The sequence below is a fragment of the Chiroxiphia lanceolata genome, chromosome 4 (genome assembly GCF_009829145.1).
Source record: "Chiroxiphia lanceolata isolate bChiLan1 chromosome 4, bChiLan1.pri, whole genome shotgun sequence".
Classification (NCBI taxonomy): domain Eukaryota; kingdom Metazoa; phylum Chordata; class Aves; order Passeriformes; family Pipridae; genus Chiroxiphia; species Chiroxiphia lanceolata.
Window position 1 is genome coordinate 10,374,607 of NC_045640.1, and position 22,827 is coordinate 10,397,433.

The 22,827-nt window shown below is 37.9% G+C and overlaps 1 protein-coding gene across 9 annotated transcripts in view; it reads left to right on the forward strand.

The window, feature by feature from the left end:
* The window catches only part of RGS12 (regulator of G protein signaling 12), a 90,176-nt gene extending 70,877 nt beyond the window's left edge, over window positions 1–19,299 (forward strand). For 4 of the 9 annotated variants that reach the window (XM_032685039.1, XM_032685047.1, XM_032685046.1 and 1 more), the window contains 2 exons: window positions 1,804–2,421; window positions 14,140–19,299. In XM_032685039.1, the coding sequence (XP_032540930.1) occupies window positions 1,804–2,421; window positions 14,140–14,498 (977 nt within the window). In that variant the 3' untranslated portion in view covers window positions 14,499–19,299. Of the gene's footprint in view, window positions 1–292; window positions 3,952–14,139 lie in introns of those variants that run through there. The other 5 variants (XM_032685042.1, XM_032685044.1, XM_032685040.1 and 2 more) reach the window with 4 other exon arrangements.
* The last annotated feature ends 3,528 nt before the right edge of the window (window positions 19,300–22,827 follow it).

Here is a 22,827-nt window from a genome sequence, read left to right on the forward strand (position 1 = left end):
AAAAAATCAAAGGATTAAAATTTACTGCTGAAGTTACCTAGTATGCATATCCAAAACCTGGTTATGCACATTTATACAACAAATGAATGTTTATCTGTGAATGTTCATCTGTGAATAAATGTCCACTGACTAGAACTGAAAAAAATGCTATGGCTAAAAGTTTTATTACGAAATAGATGTCTTTTAATGTAAGTGTTATTACAAAATATTAGTGCATTTTAAATTATTTTCTGTTGCTTACTATTTTGTTAACTTGTTTTCCACATTTTAATATTTTCATTTTTCTTCCTAGGACTGAGTAAAACATTAACATAATTTGAAAACTTCAGAATTCGAGGCTTTCACATTTTATTTTGAATTTTGTGAAATTTGTCAGAGTTTGGAAAATGCGTACCAAATGTTGTAGACTGTTTTTTAATGAAAAAAAACAACTGTCCTATGAACTTTGAAATTTCAGAAAGAGACATTTTTGTGTGACGTCTTAGAAGTGTTGCATGTTTTAATATGCCTACCACCATTTTGCAAAACTTTGGCAATAAGAAGCATTTGGAAGCTTCCATCTTGGCTACGTTCAGATTTTATGGCATTTGACAAAGCATGTTAAGAAGTCATTTTTACAAATACATTGCAAAGCCTGCCAAATATGAATAGAGGATTAGGAATAAGATCATACAAGCGTATGACTTCATATTATGCTAAGTTAAAAGTGATATTAACGTTCTCTTGCTTGATTTTGTAACGGCTTTTGCTTCAAACAATATTTATAAGCTGGATTGAAACTATTGATTTTAATTAACCTGTTGGAGATGGCCTTTTTAAGCATCTTTTAATATTCAATAGTTAAAGTGCTCTCTTCTTGAAAAAGTAGGACATGCAGAGACACTATATTAAGAATTACATATTTTTATATGTATATGTTTTGTACCAAAGAGTTTGTTTATTGTTGCGATGCTTCTTTTTTGAGGAGTGGTATAATTCTTGGCTTATAATTGATAAGTTTCTTGTTGCCAAGTTTTGGAACTTTCTAGAACAGTGTTGATTTACTATGAGTATTATTTATATATAGAAACATATTAAACCATTGGATATCATTAAGGACATGATCAGAAAATCACTTCTAATTGTGTTAAAACCTCAATAAAAAGCTGCCCTATCGCTTTTGGTCATGGTTCCTTGGATGGTTATTGACTACCTGTAAGCTACTGATCCATTGCAGCACCAAGTAAAATGGGGTTACTTAAATCATCATCTGATCATACCCTGTGATGATAACATCCTGGTTTAAAACTACACCATGAATTGAATTTAAGCTGTGATAAAATATAATTCAACTGAGAGAAATTCAATATAACAAGGAAGTTTGCAACATTCTGAGTCTTTGAATGTTCAAATGGCATGGCTATTTTTGAGTTAAGATGGGTAAAACCCATCTAGAATATAAAAATGTGCACCCACTGTCTGTGAGACCAGAGCCTTGTTTTGTATAAAGAATTAAAAAAAATCCTGTGTGTGTGTACAGATTTATTAACTGCGTAAAATAGAAGATGTGTTCAAGGCTCAGTGAATTGCAGCTGTTCTAAACTGCAAAACTCTTACAATAGCAATGCTGATGGTCTTAATTATAGTGATGCTAGTGAACATTGCTGCAATTGAAAAAGTTCCTAATTAACATGGGATCTTATTTCAAGGCAGCATTGAAAGAATTGAAGATCTTCATGGAAAATAAATGTGCTGAAAATGTACATTTTAATGGCATTGCACTTTCTGACAAAAACTTGTCAATTTTGGGTTTTTCCCCAATAGAATTTTTTGAACTCATATCCAAAGCACAAAGTAACAGAGCAGATGACCAACGTGGACTGCTAAGGAAAGAAGACCTTATTCTTCCTGACTTTCTTCGTTTACCACCCACTGGACCAGAACCATCTTCATCTACTCCCGCAGGTCCTAAAGGCTTCAACAAGCGAGTTTCAAAAAATGATGGCAATGATGGGTGTACATCACCAACTGGAAAACAGGAGTCCATACAAAACTTTAATGAAAATTCAGTTAAGAAAATGGGTTACTCAGAAAATAAACACAAATCTGCCTTGGCAGCTCTCCACAGTCAGAAGACTTTCAGTGTTCCTTTTAGTCCTCCATTGTCTCCCATTCCGCATGCACAGGAAAACAATGCAACAGTGTGGAAAAGGCAGTCAAGAGAATTACAAGCTGAAGGCATACAGATGGTAGATGATGACAATGTGGCAGACTTGACTCTTGTGGCTGAAGGAGATATTAGTAGCCCTAACAGCACTTTGCTACCACCGCCACCACCGACACCACCGTCAGACATCAGTAAACTCACAGAAGCCAACTATCCACCCCCAACTCCTTTTACAGGTAATCAGGAAAAATCTGGATATCAAAGATCCAATTCAGGTATTTCTAGATTTTAATAGTCTTTCCTTTTATGTAAAACTACTTTTCCTTGGCACTGTTAATCAGTATTTGGCACCCATTAAAACAAAAAAGAAAATTCTCTCTGCACCTTAATTTTTTTTTTACAAAAAAAAAAAGGAAAAAAGATTTTAATTGCCTTAGTCTGTGCTAACTGTAATATTTCTGGTTGCCTTTAACAATGTACTTTTGTTTGAATTTGGCATGTGGCCAAAAATGGACACATGCAGACAAACGTTTGAAACATATCCGTGTGCTATAATTATCTCATTCACCCTCAGAGTACAAAACAGGGTGTCAGCATTTTGAGCTCCATAGCACTGTTGTGTTCCAGATTTTCTGATCCATTTCTCATAATGAGATACATGATTAGGGTTTGGAAGTTTAAGTACTTTAGCAAAAACCCTAATTATGTGTTGAAAATTGCAGTACTGCTCATGATTAAAATCTTAAATGGATAAACCTCAATTTAAAAAATATTTCTCTAATAAATTAGATATTTGTGATTAAAAATAAAAATGTTATTTTTTTTAACCCATACTTTCCTACACAGAGAAATAGATTGCATCTATCACGCTTTCTCCCAGAATTTCACATGTCAAATAGCTCTTTCTATTAGATAATTTCAAAGGAAATATGTAACTTTTTCAGGATATAAGTTTCTTGGTCTAGCAATATCACAGAGCAATATTAGCCCAAGGCTGAAGTATGGAATTTCTTTATAAACATGGACTCTAATAATAATTGCTATTACCAGAAACAAGAATTTGAAGACGATGGGTGTCATGACATTGACATTTTACAGTCGTTGTACTGTACATTTTAATGTAAAATATAAGAAGAGGTATCTATGTGCTACATTTATTTTTGATGTTTCACAAACATATGGTGCCATAATTTGTATGATCACATTTCTTTGTGATGTGGGAATATACAGTTTAATTATTTATCTTTTTACACAGAGTATTTGATACTGTTCTTTATCTGTATGGTTGATGATTTGTAAATACTTCTTTGGTTGTTGGATGCTTATAAATGGCAATGCAAATTATTTCCTCCTCTTGGTATTTTAAAAACAAATTCCTTTATTAGTAGTATTTGAGAAATGTTCTATAAGTGCTACCACTTAATTTCTGAAGCTGAGTATTGGACGGACTTGTAACCAGTGCCTATGAATAACAGAACCACAAAATGTACTTCGGACATATTGATGTATATATGCATAGATTTGTGTTGGTGTCTTTCTGATAATATGACAAGTGTACAACATAGGTATCAATTTGCATATTTTTCAGTGAGAACTGTTAAAAAAACCATTTGCACTTAAAAAAAAACTTCATGAATTTACAATATTTTAATGCATGCCCTACATTTCTGTGTAACCACTGAGCTGTAGCTTTCCCTTTTCCCACTTTCTACTTTTTACTTTGTAGAAATCTTTGTGTAGTTTTCACATGTATTTTGTATCTTTGTTCTCTCAGGAGTAATAAATTCTAGGTCTAGTTACACAAACTGGTTTTAAGCTTTGATTTTCTTCATTATTTTAAAAAATCTTTCAGTCCTGGATTATGAATTCTGATTGAAATTATCTTCTTATAACAAACAGACTAATAGATATGAACTAGCAATTACCGTGAGACAAAGCTGACAAAAGTTAGATTTGTTAATAATTTAGATATTAAAGGACAAATGCTGTCTTGAGATGCTGGTGGGTCACATGTGGAATCCATAGCATTGACATGTGCTCCGGAACGCAGATAAGACAGGAGATTTCTTTTGAATTAGTCACAACAGGAACTCCTGAAAGGAGAATCTCTTCTGTCTGTGGGTTCGTGGGCTAAACTTTATATTTATTACTTTCCTTCTTATTTTAAACTAAAGCACCTCTTCCTTGGTCTTCAAGAAATGAGCTGGTGATCTCAGCTCATTTGATGTGGAGTAACTAATGTAACCACCTCTTTGTTTGGTAGTCTTGGGTAAGAAATGAAGGGTTGGATGGGTGCTGGAGACTGCACTCCTCTTTTCATTCTTAGAGATGGGTCCTGTATAACAGCACTGTGTGAAGCCTAATTGAAAAAAAAAAAATTCTGCAGAGAGGCTTGTCGTGCTGTTAACTAGGACTCGTGTTCTGGGGGATGAAAATCCAGTTTTTCCAAAAGTCACTGTGTTCCCACATATTTGTGGGCCTCCATGAAAGAAAAAGAAGCAGTTTAAAGTCCTGCAGCAGTTCCCCTTTTAAAATTATTCAGAGTTTTTCACAACAAATAACTAATATTCTACATATTGAATGTTATTTTTTTAAATCGATCTTAATTAGCATGTATTCCAACTGGTCTTCTGTACTTTCACTGATGATTGTGACTTATTTTTCTGTCATAGTCACCTGTGAGAGATGTTTAAGCAATCAAACTAATTCTGCAAAACTAAAAATCTAAATTTCTCTTAGCTTTGTGACAAACCAGATTCCTTTTTTTTTTCTTTTCTTAGGAATAACAAAAATCTGAAAGAAAGATGTGAAACACTTTGGTTTTTTGCCTTATTGCATAAAATAACTGTATTCTATGCTACTCTAACAACTCATTCCTATTTTATGGGAACTGTATTCTACAAAAGAACGGTGATTTTATGGAAAAAGTGTGGGCTGAAACAAAACTTTTCTATTTTCATGATTTCATGGAGTTTGCATGGAAAGGCTGTTCAATGGTGTGCATAATTATGATAAAGGCTTCTGGAAACTGTCCAGTCAAGAATCGAAATCTCAAAGGACTAAACCATTAATAATGGTTGCTTTTTTAAGTGCTTTAATGGTTCTTCAGTCATAATCTCCTATCAATGGAAATCTCATTTCTAATTGGTTTATTCAATTAAAGTGTTGGGATATAAAGAAAAATCATGACTACTTAATTTGAAGAGGTCTGTAATCTTGGTTTCACATTGGCATAAAGGTAAATGATGTGTGTGCTTACCCTCCACGTTTGGGCTTTTGTATGTTGGGTTTATAAGTGCTGGGAAAAGGACTGGGGGGAATGAAGTCGTCCCTTGTGTTCTGCAAGGGACAATTTGCTGATGCAGTAAAGCCAGGCCAGTATCCATCCCTGTAATGGGTAACTCTTGAGGTTTTTTTTCCACTTAGAGATCTAGAAAGCAAAATATGAACAATAGAAGACAGTAAAATGAGGTTTGCATTGCTCAGAGCTTTTGAGAACAAATTTTCAAACGCAGTTCTTAGCTTTCTGAAATAGGTGTAATGTTTTTATACTGTAGCAATACTTAGCTATGAAGTAAATATCAAATCAGTTAGCCACACAAGAATCATTACTGATTCTAGTTGCATTACTCATCAAGAGAAAATGTCTTTATTTTGAATAAGCCTGCTAGTTCTGGCAAATTTCCCACTTTAAAAACCAGAGATTTCTGGAATCCGAAGAATGTCTCTACGTATAATGGTGGTGGTACTCATCTGTGGAAGAAATAATGATTGTGTGGTGTGATTGGATTGAAGGGATGCATTAATTTTTGAAAGTGTTAAAATGCTGATTTAATCTCTTTGTTGTTGTTTTATTTTTTTTAATTGCCTGGTGTAGTCTGGGTACTTTGAATGTTGCCCAGTTTTTCCCAGGGGGTCAGGCACATGTGTTACCTAAGTGCAAAATAGCTGTCATGGGGAAAGGCAGCCTTCCTCTCCTCAAGAGCTGTGAATATTAAGCTACAGGCCTTGCACTAGATTGTTTATTCAGCAACATTCCACTGGCCTGTGAATTGTTTGTGATGATTGTTGCTTCTGCTACCAAGTAGGTGGGCTTTTAGTTGTAATAGCAACTGGACTTTTTCATGGAATAATACTATTTCATGCCAAGGTAGGACAATTTGCAGCAATTCAGATTGAAGGTGCACAGACTGTAGATTTGATTCCATCAAATTTTTCCTCCATCTGTTAAAAAATTCCCTGTTGTTTGGTTTATTTTTTTAAGTTGGGATGAGAATTATTCTTAAAATGACATTAAAATTATACTCAATGAAATTATTGCCTACCAAGAAGGTGTTTCTTTTGAGTAGATATATAGACTAGATCCAGCAATGCAAAAGAAAAAGAAAGAGTTTATTGAAAGCACCCTTTTAATAAGTATGTAATGTCATTGGTTAAGATAGAAAGCCAGCTAGGGAAAATAAAAGCATGGTGAAATTTCTGCAATTATACTTTAACAACATGTCTATGTAAGTTAAAGGGTGATTTTAGACTATGTGAAGTTACATAACTTTTTTTGAAGACATACTTGTTTGTTTCTGAAATAGACATTCAATTGTATCCTCAAAATAAACTTGCTTTCTTTCTTATTGAAAAGATTTCTTTCAGAAATGGAATAGTTAATACCAGTGCTAGGATGCTTTTGTTGTGAAAGATAAATTATGCAGAAATAAAATGCAGGGTGGACTCTCAGAGCCTGGGGCTGGCTATTGTTCCCAAGGACAAAAAAAAATTCCAAACTGCTCCTTTTCATTATTCACAGAGAGGATGCAGTACATGACAGCTGAGGAATAGAGATCAGATAATATCAGTATAATTTCTGTGACTTTCACTTTTTTTGGCTACTAAACTTTTCAAGGGTAATGTTCTAAGGGTTCTAAGGGTAATGAATTCCAAGTGCAAAAACATTTGTAATAATTAGGGAGATAAAGAGCAATCACATATCTATGTTCAAAATTTCAAAATAAACATTTGGTTTTGTAATAAATTATATAATATTTTGCATAATTAATATTTTACATAATCTCTTAATTCGTGTGGCATATTTTAGAGACAATCCAGTGGTGTTCCCTGTGTAAATCAAGATAACCACATAAATGAAAACATAAGTAAAAATTTAAGAAAAGGAAGAGATTATGACTTAAAGATGTGAAAATAATGTAAATTATTATATTTAGCAAAGGCTGTTGTCCTGCAGTTACTTATCCAAGATAATTGGATTCTGGATCAATATAAATAAGCACTTGTGGGGATCCAGAAACATTAAGGCCAGAATCTGTTAATCCTCTTTTAACCAGAGCATGATTAAATGGGAGAATTACATGCAGTACATGACTGTGATCAACAACAAACAAAGGAGAGTTTAGAGCAGACAAACAGGATGAAAGGAAGGCCTTGGGGGATGATTATTTGAATTGTAAACTTATTTCAATCAAGCAACAAGATACTAATTTTAGAAAGAATTGCAGATTTTGTCACTGACTAGATAAAATGTTAGAAAAATGACAGCTGCTCTTTGAACCAAACACACGTAGGCTAAAACCAGATCTATGCGAACCTGTGGCAGCATTTGGATGATGAAGTGAACTTGGTTGAAGTACTAGTTGAAGTGTAACCAGTAGCCCTGCAAAACCACATTTTAGAATTTCCTACCTGAAAAATAATGTAATGAATGGCAGATTAAATTAAAGTGGATTCAGGTAATTCAATCCACCATTTCCCAACATAGTACTCTCTGCAATAATTAAACCTGCTGTTAGTGGTGACTGATGGAAAACCGGAATGAACGTTAATAATAAGTGCTGGAAGACCAAACTGTGTAGGCTGCTTCACAGATGTTTTATCATGTCTGCTGCTTAGAAAGTATTAAAAAATTGTTTCAGTTTTTGCAGTGGAGAAACAGAAAGTTTGAGCAAATTGACCAGTGTTGATGAGGGCACACATGTCAGCCTGGATCAAAATTCAGAACTTTTCATGTTTCTGGCTTTAAATGGCATTCTGTGCAGTTCCCTTCAGCCACTGTTGTAGCCATGTAGATGAAATATCTCTGCCCTCAGCAAATACAGGTTGCACTGTTTCCTCTTTTGCATCTGTATGCCCCTAGTGAGTAGCAGTGGCCATACCAGCTTCCTCTTCCATGTAATATTCCAAATTTGTCTTTCTGAATCATGTTTTGTGCTTTGTTCTTCTTCGGAATACTTTGGAGATGAGTGTAATGAAAGGATTTCTATCCACCCCGTCTTTCTAAACGTAACGCTGCAAATGTTTTCCAGAAATTCCCAGGACAAAACTAAATAGGCTGGTAATGTAAAATGTTGCTGCTTTGTTTAATAACCCATTTCCTAGCTTGATGCCTGCATTTTACTGAGTCAGATTTGAAGACACTGAGCATATGCTGCAGTTGGTGTTTCATCATGCAAGTGAAATTCAGCATATAAAGTCAAGTTGCCTTTGAAAAGATTTAGCATAAACTGTAGGTAGGAATCTTTTATAAAATCTACTTTTTCCTCGGTGCTGTATCAATTAAGAGATAAAAAGAAGGAAACTCCTAAAGAAAATTTAACCTGCAGAATTCTAAAACTTAAATGTAAAGTATCCTTTTCCCTCCAGAAGCATAAACCACTTTTCAAACTTGTAAAACAGATAATGCTTTCAGTGGTAACAGTATGTCAGCCAGTGTGGAAGTCATTTATCCACCACTTGAAAGAATCCACAGCTGGGAGGGTTAAAATTTAGAAGTAGCATTTCCTGACAGTTTGAACAGGGAAAAGTGTCTTTCATAGAGTGAAATTGTCAGATTATGTCCATGTTAAGGAAAAGAATTACTTGTACTGACATATTTCCAGGACACCAAAGTGAACACCTACTGCAGAAGTGACCATCACAAAACTCCTTTTTTAAGACTAGTGAAAAAAGACTCACTCAGGCAGTGTGTTACCACCTTAGGACAGGCTTTGTGGAGCCAAAGCCTAGAACAGTGTCTGCCCAATCTCCGCATTACAGCACACACCAGAGCTTTACTGATTTGGAGACTGAAAGTAATTTGGGGGAGGTATATGCCAATAAATTACCAATTCCAGGAATTGTTCCTGAAAACTTCAGTGGTTTCTTTTCACAAGAGGTATATTCTAAGTATTATACTTCAAACAGATTTTTATCTGCTGTAAGTCAGCACAAAATCATTAATCTGCAGCTCATTCTTTTTAACTGAAATCTGATCCTTTCTAACAGTAGTTAAATGCCTGGGATCAATGGTGTGGAAGTTAGCAAGATATTCTTGTTATCTTTCCATAGAACTGAGAGTCATCTAAATAGTAAATGCTTTTGACAAGAACAATAGGATTTTAGCAAAGGTAGAATGATAAGTGAAACACTCCATTTACATGGAAGGGGTTTTATTAAAAAATCATAACTAAAATTTGACACATTGAAAAGAAATTAATAATTGTGGTGTAGAAACTATCATTGCAAGGTGTTGTGGGTGAACCTTTAAATCCCCAAGCATCTGCATTTTACGTACAGTTATATGATCCTATCATCTACATTTGACAGTTAATGCTGTTCCTGGAATTTCCAGGGGTTTTTTTGACTTTTGTCTGGAATTTGGCCAAATGCTCCCTTGTTCCTGAACTATCTGGAAGACAATGTTGTGTGATCTCTTGCTTAGATCTTAGAGCTTGAGGAATATTTTATACAGAAGAAAAAGACTTCCCTTTGTCTTCCTCTGTGAAGGCAATTCTCCATAATCATAATGTTAAATTCAGAGTTCTTGAGAGTAATACATAAAATGCAAACATCAGAAAAAGGGAAATACTGGTAATGGAAGTCAGGAGATCAGGTTCCTGCTTGTAACCTTTGGAAAAATGCAGAAAGGTGCAGCCTTCTAAGCAGTTATTGGGCTGTGAGTCTGTAAAACAGAAGATCTCTCTAAGGACAAAAGATGACATGCGTTATCCCATCTTTAAACCAGCTGGAAAATATTAATGGGATCAGATGCACAAGAAAATTCCCTCAGAGCTGCGAGGAATGCTTGGCAGGGGAGGTGGAGATTACCAATAGGCATGATTGTGCTATTCCAGGGTGGAAATTCATCTGTGTGACCACTGCTCCAAGCACTGGCTTCCTTTCCCTTCTGAAGTTAGGTAGGACATTTGACAGATTAGATTTGGGAAAATGTAATATCAGTCCTGACATGCTTTATGCAAGGCAAAGCAATTCAGAGGGGAGGATTCCTTGGAGGTTTTCATCACTTCAGTGCAAGAGTACATGAAGAGAAATTTTATCTGTGAACCTCTGCACCTTAGATGGTGCCCTGCGTAGCTAAGTGTGTTCAGGTATTTGTTACTCAAAAACAGAATATGAGAAGGAGACCAGTGCAAAAGTGTTGTAAGCATCATTGAAATCTCATTATTAAGCTCCACTGAGTACATGCAAATCTTGAGTCTCTAAAAACTTGTGAGATGTATCTATACACAACTGTTTTGTGGAAGCTCTCCTATTATTTATGTTAAACAGCCTTGCTTCATAAAAGCTTTTTTTTTTTAATGAGGGGAAAAAACACATTAAAATATTTTTTCTGTGTAATGCTACTCTTGAAATCATCTTCCTGTTTGGTGTAGATGAGTTCAGATCTTTTCTACCCTGACAGAAAAAGAGAAATCGTCCTCACAGTATCATCCCTTAGCAATTCCATATTCTTTTGAACTGGTATTTTAGACAAGATGTTCTCTATTACTGTCCTCCCTCTAGTAGTAATTTATTTGATGCCACAGAGAGGTTGCTTCTGAAAAGGTCATTAATAGAAAAATATGTCCATAATGTGGATGTATTCCTGTTCAGATGAGCTTATGTCTTGAGAAGCCTGAGAGCAAACATTCACCTTATTTTTACTGTGTTCCTTTTAGAAAACTTGCACGCCCAGTTGCTTCATGTGGTGACTCAGTGACACCATAACTCCAAGACTTAGTGGCATTTCTTTTATTTAGCTGTAGAAAGACGTAGCAACCAAATAAATACAATAATACTCACACCTCTCCTAGTGTTTCTCAGTAGGAATTTCCAGCTCTTTCATCAGTTGTACCCTGTTAATGCAGTCTGCATCTTCTGACTGTGGAAAGTGTTTCAGCCTAGTTCAAGTCAACAGAGCTATGAGACCTTCCAGCACCATCAAAGTTGTTCCTTTACATTACATTTAATAGAAGGATGTATTCTCAATACTAGGACAACTGAATGACTCATGTTCTGTCAGTGCAGTATATTTGTGGTAATTTGTCATTAGTAGGCACTTTAGAAACTTGTAGCTCTTTTAAACCAACTTGAAAGGAGAATCAGAGATCTTCCTCAAAGGGCATAGTAGATTAAAGACATCAAGAGTACAATTCAGTACACTCATGTTAAGATAAACATTTCAGAACAGGAGAATAGCACTTTGCACCACAGCCATGCAAGCAGCAGTTGAAATTAAACCCATGTTCGGCTGCAGTAGGAAGATTTAAACACAAAGTGTTATATAGTCCCATTAAATGTTAGCTGTAATTTAGTAGGCTGGAGTCGTGCTGGGCTATCAGGGCTGAGAAAGCTTTCTGCCTCTCTCTACTCAGCTGATTTGTTTGGAGTTTGATCTAATTCCTCTAAAAAAAGGCAAGCATTACTGATGTGGAATATCTACATTATTCATGTAGGGCTGTAGTGTAGCTAAAACACTAAACATTGCACTACTTACAATTTTAGCTTGTTTTTCTTAAATAGAAAACTTTAACCCTCAAGAAGACTCTGGAGTGAGTTGATTGAAACTGTATGAAAGTGCTTTTTTTGTCTTTTTCATTTGCATTTCGCCCCTTTTCCATATAAAAAAGTTCTTGATTATGATGGTTATACATTGAAATTTCTTTTTCTTGCATAAAACTGTACCAATCACTTTGTGGGACAAACACAAATAAAAGATTTGAAAGACAGCTGTGGCATTTAACCACCCAGTTTCATGGGATCTGTGTGGCTAAATGTGCTGGTCAGGCACTTGTGTGTACTGTGACAGAATGTTCATAAATATTTTGGATAAAGCACGTCAGATAATATGGTATCTTTTAAAAGATGGATAAAAAGATACATAGAAAAAAGGGATTAAATATGGAATGGAAGCCCTTACTCAGTCTGCCTTTGTGCCTTGAAAGTTTCTCTTTTTTTTTTTCTTGGCTCTCAGTTTGGTGTAATAAATGTGAGTCTCTTTCCCTGAATATATCACCACTTTTTAGATCATTATGGTGGGGGAGCCACAACTACAGAAATCATGTTGTTAACTGTGGTGCAAATCCTGAAATCAACTCCTTCATCCTTCCCTTACTGCTGTTGACACAGGCTTCTCTGCACTTGCTTTAAGAAGCTCCTAGCAGTTTGCGGTGTCACACCTCACACAAAACTAGCTTTTGGGAACTCACAGGTTTAAACTATGATTATCTTGGGACAGTAGCAACTTTGAGTGTTTAGAGAATAGGCCCAAATCCTGGCAATTGTGATTTTAGAGGTGCTGTACCAAAAAAAACCTTAAAATCCAGATTTTTTTAGTGTTTAAAGCCAACCTCAGAGGGTCCCTTCAGAGAGACCTCGATAGGTTGGAGAGATGAACAGAGAAGAACCTGAAACTCAACAGGAGCAAATGCAGGGTTCTGGACCTGGCAGGAATAACCCTGGGCGCCAGCGCAGGCTGGAGGCTGACCTGTTGGAGAGCAGCTCTCTGGAGAAGGACCTGGGTGTCCTGGAGGACAGCAAGCTGTCCATGGACCAGCAGTGCCCCTGTGGCCAAGGAGGCCAATGGTGCCCTGGGGTGCATTAGGAAGAGTGTTGCCAGCAGGTCAAGGGAGGGGATCCTGCTGAGGCCTCACCTGGAGAGCTGTGTCCAGTTCCAGGCTCCACAGTAACAAGAGAGACATGGGGCTCCTGGAGCAAGTCCGGAGAGCTACAGAGTTGGTCAAAGGTCTGGAGAATCTCTCTTAGGAAGAAAGGCTGAGGGAGCTGGGACTGTTGAGCCTTGAGAAGAGGTGACTGAGAGGGAACCTCATTAATGTGTATAAGTAGCTGAAGGGAGGGTGTCAAGAGTATGGAGCCAGGCTCTTCTCAGTGCTGCCAACCAATAGAACACAAGGCAACAGGCAGAAACTAATGCACAGGAAATTCCACCTGAACATGACGAAGAACTTCTTTACCGTGCGGGTGACTGTGCGCTAGAACAGGTTGCCCAGAGAGGTTGTGGAGTCTCCCTCACTGGAGATATTCAGGAACCGTCTGGATGCAATGCTATGCCACGTGCTCTAGGATGACCCTGCTTGAGCAGGGAGGTTGGACGAGATAACCCACTGTGGTCCCTTCCAACCTGACCAATTCTATGATTCTGTGAAGTTGTTTCTTTTATTCTTGCCCTGTAAACCATGGCCCATAGTATCTTGGCTGCAGTTCAGGACAGTGTACTACCTACAAGTTCAAGTCATCCCTTCCTAGTCTGGTAGAGAATTAAGCCCTAGCGAAGTAAAAATAATATCTCAGCAGACATCTGGTCTTGGAGGCCAGTTGAAGTGAAGGAACATCTCCCATTCTGCCCCACTGGAAGCTCTATATTCTCCTCCTTCACCTTTGGGTTTACCGGTGTAAGAACTTTTGTTCTAGAGGTGTACAAAATTATACAAAGTAGTTATTTTTAATGGAGTCTTTTTAAAAACTCTGAAAAATGCTAAATTAAGACAGATATATAGTAAGATTTTACATTGGTCTTTGAGATCTAATGTTTAGTTACCTGCCTGGTACATCAGTAAGTCTCTTTGATGGAGTAGATGAATATCTCAGCTGACTATCTACCATTAGGGCCTCAGAGGAAGCTGCAATATTGAAAACTGCTAAAACCAGAAGATGCATAACTCTCCTGTTTTGTGTTTTTTGTTTTGTTTTGTTTTTAACTCTTCTGGTAGGTGCAAACCACAGAAAGAAAAAAGATTCACAAGGAACTTCAGGAAACTCTTGTGAGCAGACCTCTCACAAAGCAAAGACCAACAGAAGCTTTAATCCTCCTGGTGCAAGAGGGAATCCTGGAACAGAGCTCCCTGTAAACAGGATAATCGATGTGGATGGAGTCAAACTGGAAGACTCTGGCACACGGTCCTGCGATGATTCTGAAGGGAACCTCAGCTTTGAAGGTTACGTCTCTGAACTGAGATCTTGCCAAGGGAGGATGAGAACTGGAGTTTACAGGACATCAGACCTTCCATCTCTGATTGCTGTCAAGAGCGAAAAGAATAAGACCACTGAGTATAAGGCTACTTTTGTTTAAATCTCTGTTTTTAATTAAATATTCTGGTATTTTTGCTTGGCATCAGCAGCAATGGAGATATGCCTTAGAGAGATGTTTCTGCAAGTTATAGGTGGTTTTCAATGCCCAGTTGCCTTCAAGGAGCCTGCCATACCATCACTTCTGATCTGAGTTAGAAGCCCTAGAATGAAAAGATAGTATTCCAGTGAAAGTATTGAGCTTTGTACTTTTACCATTTCTATATCATTTTCCCTGGGATAATTCCATTGCACAGTGCAATTAAAATTTCTATTTCTACCCCTACCCTTCTTGTCTTTATTCAAGACAAACTTACTTTAAATTCCCCCAGCCAAAACTTTTAAGATAATTTCAGTTTAATCTTCTAATATTTTTCTCTTGTCTGCAGGATTCCCTGTGTTTTAGTAGATTTTTGAAGTGTAAGTAAAATCAGTTACTGATGTAAAGAGATTAGGATTATTTTCTTAATATCTTCCTGTCTGTCTCATAACGTTTGGGAAGAGGTCCAAGTGGAATTCAGTCCATTGCCTGGATATATGCAATAAAACCATTGTAATACAAGCAGTAAGAGGCAAATCCCCCCCCCCCCCCCCCAAACTGTGAATTTCCTGTGCTGGGAATAATAGCTGCTTTTGTAGCCAACACTGGTGATATTTCCATACCAAAAATGTATATCTAATTACGTAGTGGTGTGAGGGTTGTCAGGTCCCTCCTCATCACTGCTCTCAGTGTCTTTTAACTTTGGGGTAAGGCACTTTTGTTGCTGCTCTTTCAATAAGTGGTTCAGTGCCTCTCTTTCTTCTTGTCATTCGTTTTATTTCAGTTAATTTTCTAGTCTCGGGTGGAGAGCTGAGAAAGAAAAGACACTTAAGACTGCTGAACATGTTCTTTTTTGCCACCTTGTCTTTTTCCTCCTTTGCCATTTCTTCAGAAGAGGTTTTGAGCCTGGACATGCAAAAGGGTACACAAAGAAATAAGATTGGTGGACAGCTGCTCATCATATTGAGTGGATATAGTGAGACTTCTGGTGGTTCACTGCTTTGCAATTATTGTGAGACTTAAGAAGTCATGCTGATAGCTCCTGAACTGCAGATCCACACAGGCACTATGTCTAAAGCATCACAGCAATTATTGATAAACTTCTCTTTCTTTGCTCCTAAAGCATACCAAGAATCATGAATTTTCTGAATAGCTGAGGGTACTGGACACTGTCACTCAGTTTCTTAAACTCAAATCTGTAAGGTGAGAAAGAGGATATGTAAGATTTTGTAATCGTAAAGTAAGATTCCTAAAGCTTAGGCTTAATGCTTAAGCATTACATCAAATATTCCAGTGATATAAAGGGATACAACACCCATTAGCTTTAATACTTTAATTCTTTTCTGCTGTAATTGATTTTGCTTTCAATATTGAGGAAAACCCTTGTGTGGGCCCGAATGAGGATATATCCCATGAAAATAGCCTTTCTTTTAAAACTTTCTTACTTTAAACTAATTTGAGAGTCCTGATAAAATCATGGTGGTGTAATGATACTAAAGATTTGGGAAACACAGCAGGCAGAATGTAGCAAACCAGTCATAGCCCAGTGAAGCCCAATGATGTGAAAACATTTAAATATCTATGTATTTTTAAAGCTATTTTTGTTGTTGTTGGATTTTTTGGGTAGTTTTTGGTAGCATTTTGCTAACAATTGCCCATGAGAGAATATTTCTTTGCACAAATAAATGGCCACAATTTTTTCCCATGTCTGGAAAATCAATAGCTTCATTCTAATCAAGACTAACATTACAGCAGTCAAACTCAAGAGAGGGCATTTTTACCTGTGATATGCTTTGCACTGTTTTTGTGTCTTGAAAAATAAAATCCTAATGGTAAAAACTTGAAATTCAAATACAGTAATTACAGTCTTTATTAATCTCTGATCAGTATTTTAGATGATACAAGGTTGCTTATCTCATGTTGTGCAAGTGCTCTTAACTGACTGGTAGTGAGCAATACAGAACTCTTTGACTGAAAGCTGAGGGGAGATGCAATATCAGCTGAAAAACCTTGAGTACCATGGAAAGGGTGGATAGGGATTGATCACACTTTTCTAATGCAAGGATTAGGGGCCATCAGATGAAGTTAACAGAAGCCAGGTATAAATCAAAGAGCTCTTTCTTCATCTTCTCCTGTTTTCTCTCCCCAGCCTGCTGTGTTTGGAAAAAAAAAGCAAATAAAAATGCTGTTCATAAATTCTGAGTGCAACATATTGGATTTGACTGTATCAAGGATTCAAAGAGAATTTGACAGCATGGGAGTCAAGCTGCATGCAAGAAAAGGAAGGATGTGAAAGAACAGAGTTTTCTTTAACATAGAGAAAAATCTTGGCATGATGCCTGGAAATCCTGTAAACAAAGGGACATGGGAAAAGCCGTTTCTCCCTAGACCACACTGTCATACCAGTTATTGGCGGATTGTTTAAAAGAATGGCTTCTTATCTAGGACTAATGGAAATTAATTCCTTAGACTTAGAAATAATTAATAATGTTAGCTTTCCTATCCAATATCTGGCAGAATATAAAAGCTAAACCTGCTGGAATCAGGAGTTAATAAAAAGGAATATGGACAGCCTGTCTCTGGCTGATGGTTTCCAATATTTTACTAGGAGTGTCGTCTACTTTCTAATTACTGTATGACTTCAACATTGTTATGTGATTTTAAATTACCTCCTCATACTGTGATTTCCACTACTAATCAAATGTGCTTGAAATTAAAAATCAACCTAATTGAAGCCCTGCTTGATAGCTTGATCCTTTATCTTGCCATCTAGTTCCTAAAGATAATCAGATTTTATGTGGCTTTATTTCGCTTTTACTTTTCCCAGTTTTTCCCTGTTGAAACACCACTTCTGCAGAGTTACTCTTAACGTCCTTCTAATCCCATGGTGATAAATAAAGGGAAATTCAGTTATTCCATCCTCTTATGTGAAAGAGGGAGATCCACTGACCTGTATCAGTACTCAAACCTGAAACTGTTACAACCAGTGATATAAAAACCCCAACCCCAACACTTGGAAAACCCTGCAGCATTCTAAATCTCATTTCACAGTTGTCTTATATTTCACTTGTTGTCATGGTATCTGATTTTCAATTGTGGTGGTTTCAGCCTCATTGGCTCCACACGTCGCAGTTTTGTTGTGTTTTAGTTTTAAAGGCTTTGTGAAGAATAGAAAATATACATGTAGGTAAACTTGCAACGAGACTTCCCCATAGGATTACTGTAGCTGTGTGCCTTGTCAACAAATCTGTGATATAACACACATGCAAAATAAACCACTGCTCTGTTTAGCTCTGGGGGACTGCGTGACAAGGAACAAATGGGTTGTGAAGACACATAAACAGGGTTTGCAGAGAGACTTTGCAAGAGCTTTACTGCTCTGTGGGAAGGAGCCAATACCTGAGCTATACTGTGTCCTTTCTCATGCCCCTGGAAGTCTTCTGGGGGCTATTTAATGTCATTCAAGGATGCTGGGCCCTTCAGGCACTACTTCTCTGCCTGAAAGTTTTGGCTTCTTTGTGGCTTTGCTGTAGCATGCATTGCTTTATTCTTGCTTCTTTTCTGCTGCTGGAATTTACTGTTCTTAACAGAAAACTTCTAAAAGACATGACTCAGCCAGTAGCCTCCTTGTCTCACTGTAGCAGAGATAACCAGGACTTACGAGCATATTTTGATTCTTTGGAAGTAGCTTGATTTTTGCCACAAAACTGAAATCCTTGCCAGTAGTTGTTTCTCTGTAGTGGTGCTGCTGCTCATCCAGACCTCTCCAATGTAGAATCGATAGCAAATACTGTCATTTAAAATGGTCTCTCCTAAGGTATTTGGTAGCTGGGAGACCAGGCAAGTGTGTGGTAGCGTGATACAAACACCTGGAGGCATCTTTTCACAGTTTCTCAAAGACTTTGAAAAGTTTCCAAAGGCTCAGTTAGGCAAAGGCCCAATGGCAGGTCCTTATCGAGGGGTGTGAGAAGCCAAAACCCTTGCAGGTCTGAGGCACTCTCCCTAACTCCCAACCACAGCTCACTGACTTGGGTTTAGAAACAACTATAGTTTCTGCATGAACAGGTGGATTTCCAAGCTTTGTGGGATTGTAGCAAACTTGTGTGACAACACTGTTGCTCTGTGATAGTGTGGGTGTTCTCAGCAAAAACAAGTGACCCATCCAAACCCTTCTCTCTGTGCTCTTGGAACAGCATCCCAAGCTCAGCATCACAGGGCACTGAACAACCGTGAGATTTGTGAACCCTAATGCAATGCCAGTTAAAACAAGAAAGCTTTCATTGATCTTACTGAAATATTTCCTTCCTCTAGACCAACTGTCACTTTTAGCTGGTTTAGTCTTGATTTTTTTCAGAAAAAAAAATCTGCTGAGAAGTGCTGGATGATCAGGTGTCTGTAAATCTTGCCTGCATTACTCAAAATGTTAGCAAATCCAAGATGTTGCACATGAACCAAGATGTTCTCTGAATTGCTTGTGTGAAAGATAAGAAAATTGTTTATACTTTTTTGTCCCAACTGATCATTTTGTTGTACAGCCTAAAATGCTGATGTACAGAACTTGATTTGTATTCTTGTTTTATTTGTGATTTTGTCTATAAATGTCTATATGATCACTTTCTAATATGAAAACGCACATTACTTTTGTTTCTCATGCCTTTTCTCCCCAAAGTATTAAGAAATCATGTACTGCACAATAATGTTTATAGAATCTTAAGTGTGTCAAACTCATTAAAATGTTAATTGGATATGTAGTAAGTAAATAGTTTATGCCACTGGTACTGATAATGTTTCATTGATATCTAATTTCCATGTAGGGAAAAGATGTGAAAAAGATTTTTTCAGTTATTCTGGGACCTGCTGCCACTTGGTCATCACAGTTTAAATGTGATGAATGTGAAGAATGAGACAACCTGAGACTTGCCTGCATTTTATTAGATTCTGCAAAGATATCTTCTTAAACCTAGCTTACATAAAGAAATTCCTTTAGAAGAGGATTCTTAAGAATTTCTGCCAAATATTTATATACCTTAAAAATAGCTCATGCTCTGGAATTTAATAATAGTAGGGTATGTTTTTAGCCGTTGATTAATTCCTTTTGCTCTGTTCTAGCAACACAAAGGGATTGCAAGCCTGAATAGCCAAATGTTTTCCAGGTACAGTGTAATCCTCCTCTGGCTTCTCTTCTGCATAGTCGTGGTGGGTTGTCTAGATCTGTGTGGTGGTCTGAGGGGACCAGTGCATCAGAACTTCTCTGCCCTTGCAGCAAGCATTGCTAAAATACACAGATGCTCCACCTACCAGAGAGCAAAAGGGGAAAAAACTTGGGGGTAACAGGGCTTCAATGTCTGTGTACACTGACTTGTGTCAGTGACACAACGGTCCTTCAGTCCTTCAATCCACATTCCTTTTGGTGCTTAGAAAGATCTGTGCCAGAGCGAGGGGGCATACAGAAGTTTAAGAACCAATAGTAGAAAATAATGACTGATAGGAATGGAATGAAACCTAAATCTTCCGAGTCCATGACAACACTGGAGATGTTGTCATGCTGCCATGCATCATTATAATGCTGCCCATTATAATCTCATCCCAGTTTCCAGTGATAATGCTGAATCCCACCCCTGCAGGTACACAGAGCTGCAAAAACACCAGAGCATTTCCAAGTGCACATAGCCTGCAGCAAGTGTCAGGGCTAGTGCTGTAAAGGCCACTCACCCACATCACTGGAGAAGGCCCTGGAGACCACGTTTGGGAAGTGTATTCCTAAATACCTTGTGTCTGCTTTGACAGGGAGCACCAACCTGTACCTCATTTGCATTCTCTGCCTGTAAAGATCTCACAATCTCAAAATAGTATATAACTCACTTATGTGCAGATTCACACCTCAATTCCAGACTGATAAGGAAATTAAAGGTCTGCTAGAAGTTCACCTGATTAAAGCTAAACCTATTAGAGTGGCACATTCTTAGACCAGGGCACAAAAATGAAACTAATTCTTCTCCCCATTCCTGCAAGAAGTAGCTGGGGTCTTTCGTAATGCTTTGAGTCCTTTCTGTAAATATGAAACCATGTGATGAGGAGAAACTATCCTTTTAATTACTGTTCTCCCTCATTTATAGACTTGCACATGCATCCTTTTCAGTAGCTATTTGCCTATATTTACCAGTATAACAACAACATGAAATCCATCAAAACCAGCTACATAACCTTGACCTCTTCTGTGATTTTAAAGTTTCCAGAGCCGGTTCTATGGCCTGGCCGAGATCAGCCCTCTGTATGCAGACCAGTTAGCTGAAACTTGTTTGCAACCAGGAGATAATCTGTGGTCGTGGGCACATATCTCCGATCTTGCTCTTACTCATTTGAGCGTTGACTGAAGTGTGAGCATGTGTGTGTTAGAAAATCCAAAGCACAACGCATGCCACAACTTCATTCCCTGGAGAGAGGGTGAAGGCAGGCAGATGTTCATCTCCTGTGGGAAGGTGCAGGATGGGGAAGCTCCATTGGTCTTGCACTGCCTCCATCTTCTGGAGAAAGCTGGTTCTCCCATTGCATCTTGCCTTTTTGTTTTATGCTGTTGTGGGAAAGGGACTGCTACAGAGGTATGAGATTCTGCTGCCATTTGTTGCTTATACCACTAAAGCACCCAATCTGTGATATCATAAGATATAATTTTCCTTGCTAGACAGCTCTGTAGTACATAGAATTTAGCCTCCTGTGAGCAAAAGAAAGTCCAGTTTAGTTCAAAATAGACTTAGCAGAGCTGCTCTGAAAGTTGTGATTTCTCTTCTAGGAGAATGCAGTTGGGATCTTGCCTAACATTAGGTGTCTACTCCAAAATTGCCTTTGTATCCTAAACACTGGTTTTACTTTATGTACTTGCTTCAGATATAATTAATACTGTCTGTGGATATAAAGAATTGTTTGTTTAATACTGTCCACGGATATAAAGAATGATTTGCTTCATCCTTGAGTAGAAACATACTTTTGGACAGAGGACTCATACCTTAAGTTTAACTCTTCTGTATTTTCAAGGTCTTCATTGCTTATGCTGTGAACCTTGATACCTATCTCAGATGTAAATACATATGCAGAAGGCCCCTGAAGCTAGGTGGGGTGACTCTGATCTGCCAGTTCCTCCTGATCTGTGAACAATGTAGTTCAATGACAGCTCAGATTGTTTCTGCAGCAATTACACAGAGCAGCGATTACATTTCTGCAGCAATTACAGGGAGTGGCACTGGAGATACAGGAAAATGGGGGGGAAAAAAGAGAGAGAGAAGGAAATACAGCAGAGGTATTGACCATGCTGTGGAATCTTTAGCCTAAGCCTATTCTAGAGGCCAGTGATGAGACAGTGAGTGGTACACAATCACTTCTGAAGTCAGGATTTGTGCGGTGGGGAGAGGGCTGCTCACCTGGTTCTTCCTGGGACATCTCTGCCTGCCTTACCTTTAGGAGTACAGGAAAAACGGCCTTGGAGTTTTGTCAGGGACAGAATCCCTATTGATTTGGTAAAAAACTGTGCAGCAGTATCCAACAGGATGAGACCATGGACAGGCAAGAGCAGAGGGAGATAATAGAGGAGGCTTGTAGTTTGGCTTTTGTATGCAGTGAGAGGGGTGCCCAGGTAAGGGACACTGTGCCACTCCTTCCAGGAGGCAGCTTTATCTCTCTGCTTACCTGTTACATTACCAGCTCTCCTAAATGTATCCTGGAGCATGGGACTGAGGTCCAAGAGTCCTTCTCCAGCACGGGAACAAGAATTTGGCAGCAGAGAGACTGAGGGGAGAAGCTGGAGGAGTCCCTTACAGGTTTGTGTGTATACATATATATATATATATATATATATATATATAAAAGCACAGAAAATGTGGATGTGTACATATATATACAGGTTTCCATACATAATATTATTACGCCTGCAATCAGAATAATTGGGAGCATTATATGTGAACCCTACTCTCCACCTTACCACAGGAAATCATCCCAAAGTTGAGGCAGGTTGTGGGTCTGGCATGCTTCCCATGGGGCTGTCTCTTCCTTGTTAGTGCTCTTTCCCTCTTCAAAAGGGAATACTTCAGCTGCCTTCAGCTGCAGAAGTGGAGCCACCTTCCCTCACACATGCTTGACTTATAGACCATTTTAAAATATGCCATGGGGGCGTCTAATATGCTAATGAAGCAAGTGGGTGGAATAGCAGGAATTTGAGCACAGCTAAAAATGTACATGCCTAACAATTGCAAATCAGCCTGTGCTGAAGTTACCTAAATGTGTTGGCATCGGTGGAAGGTGG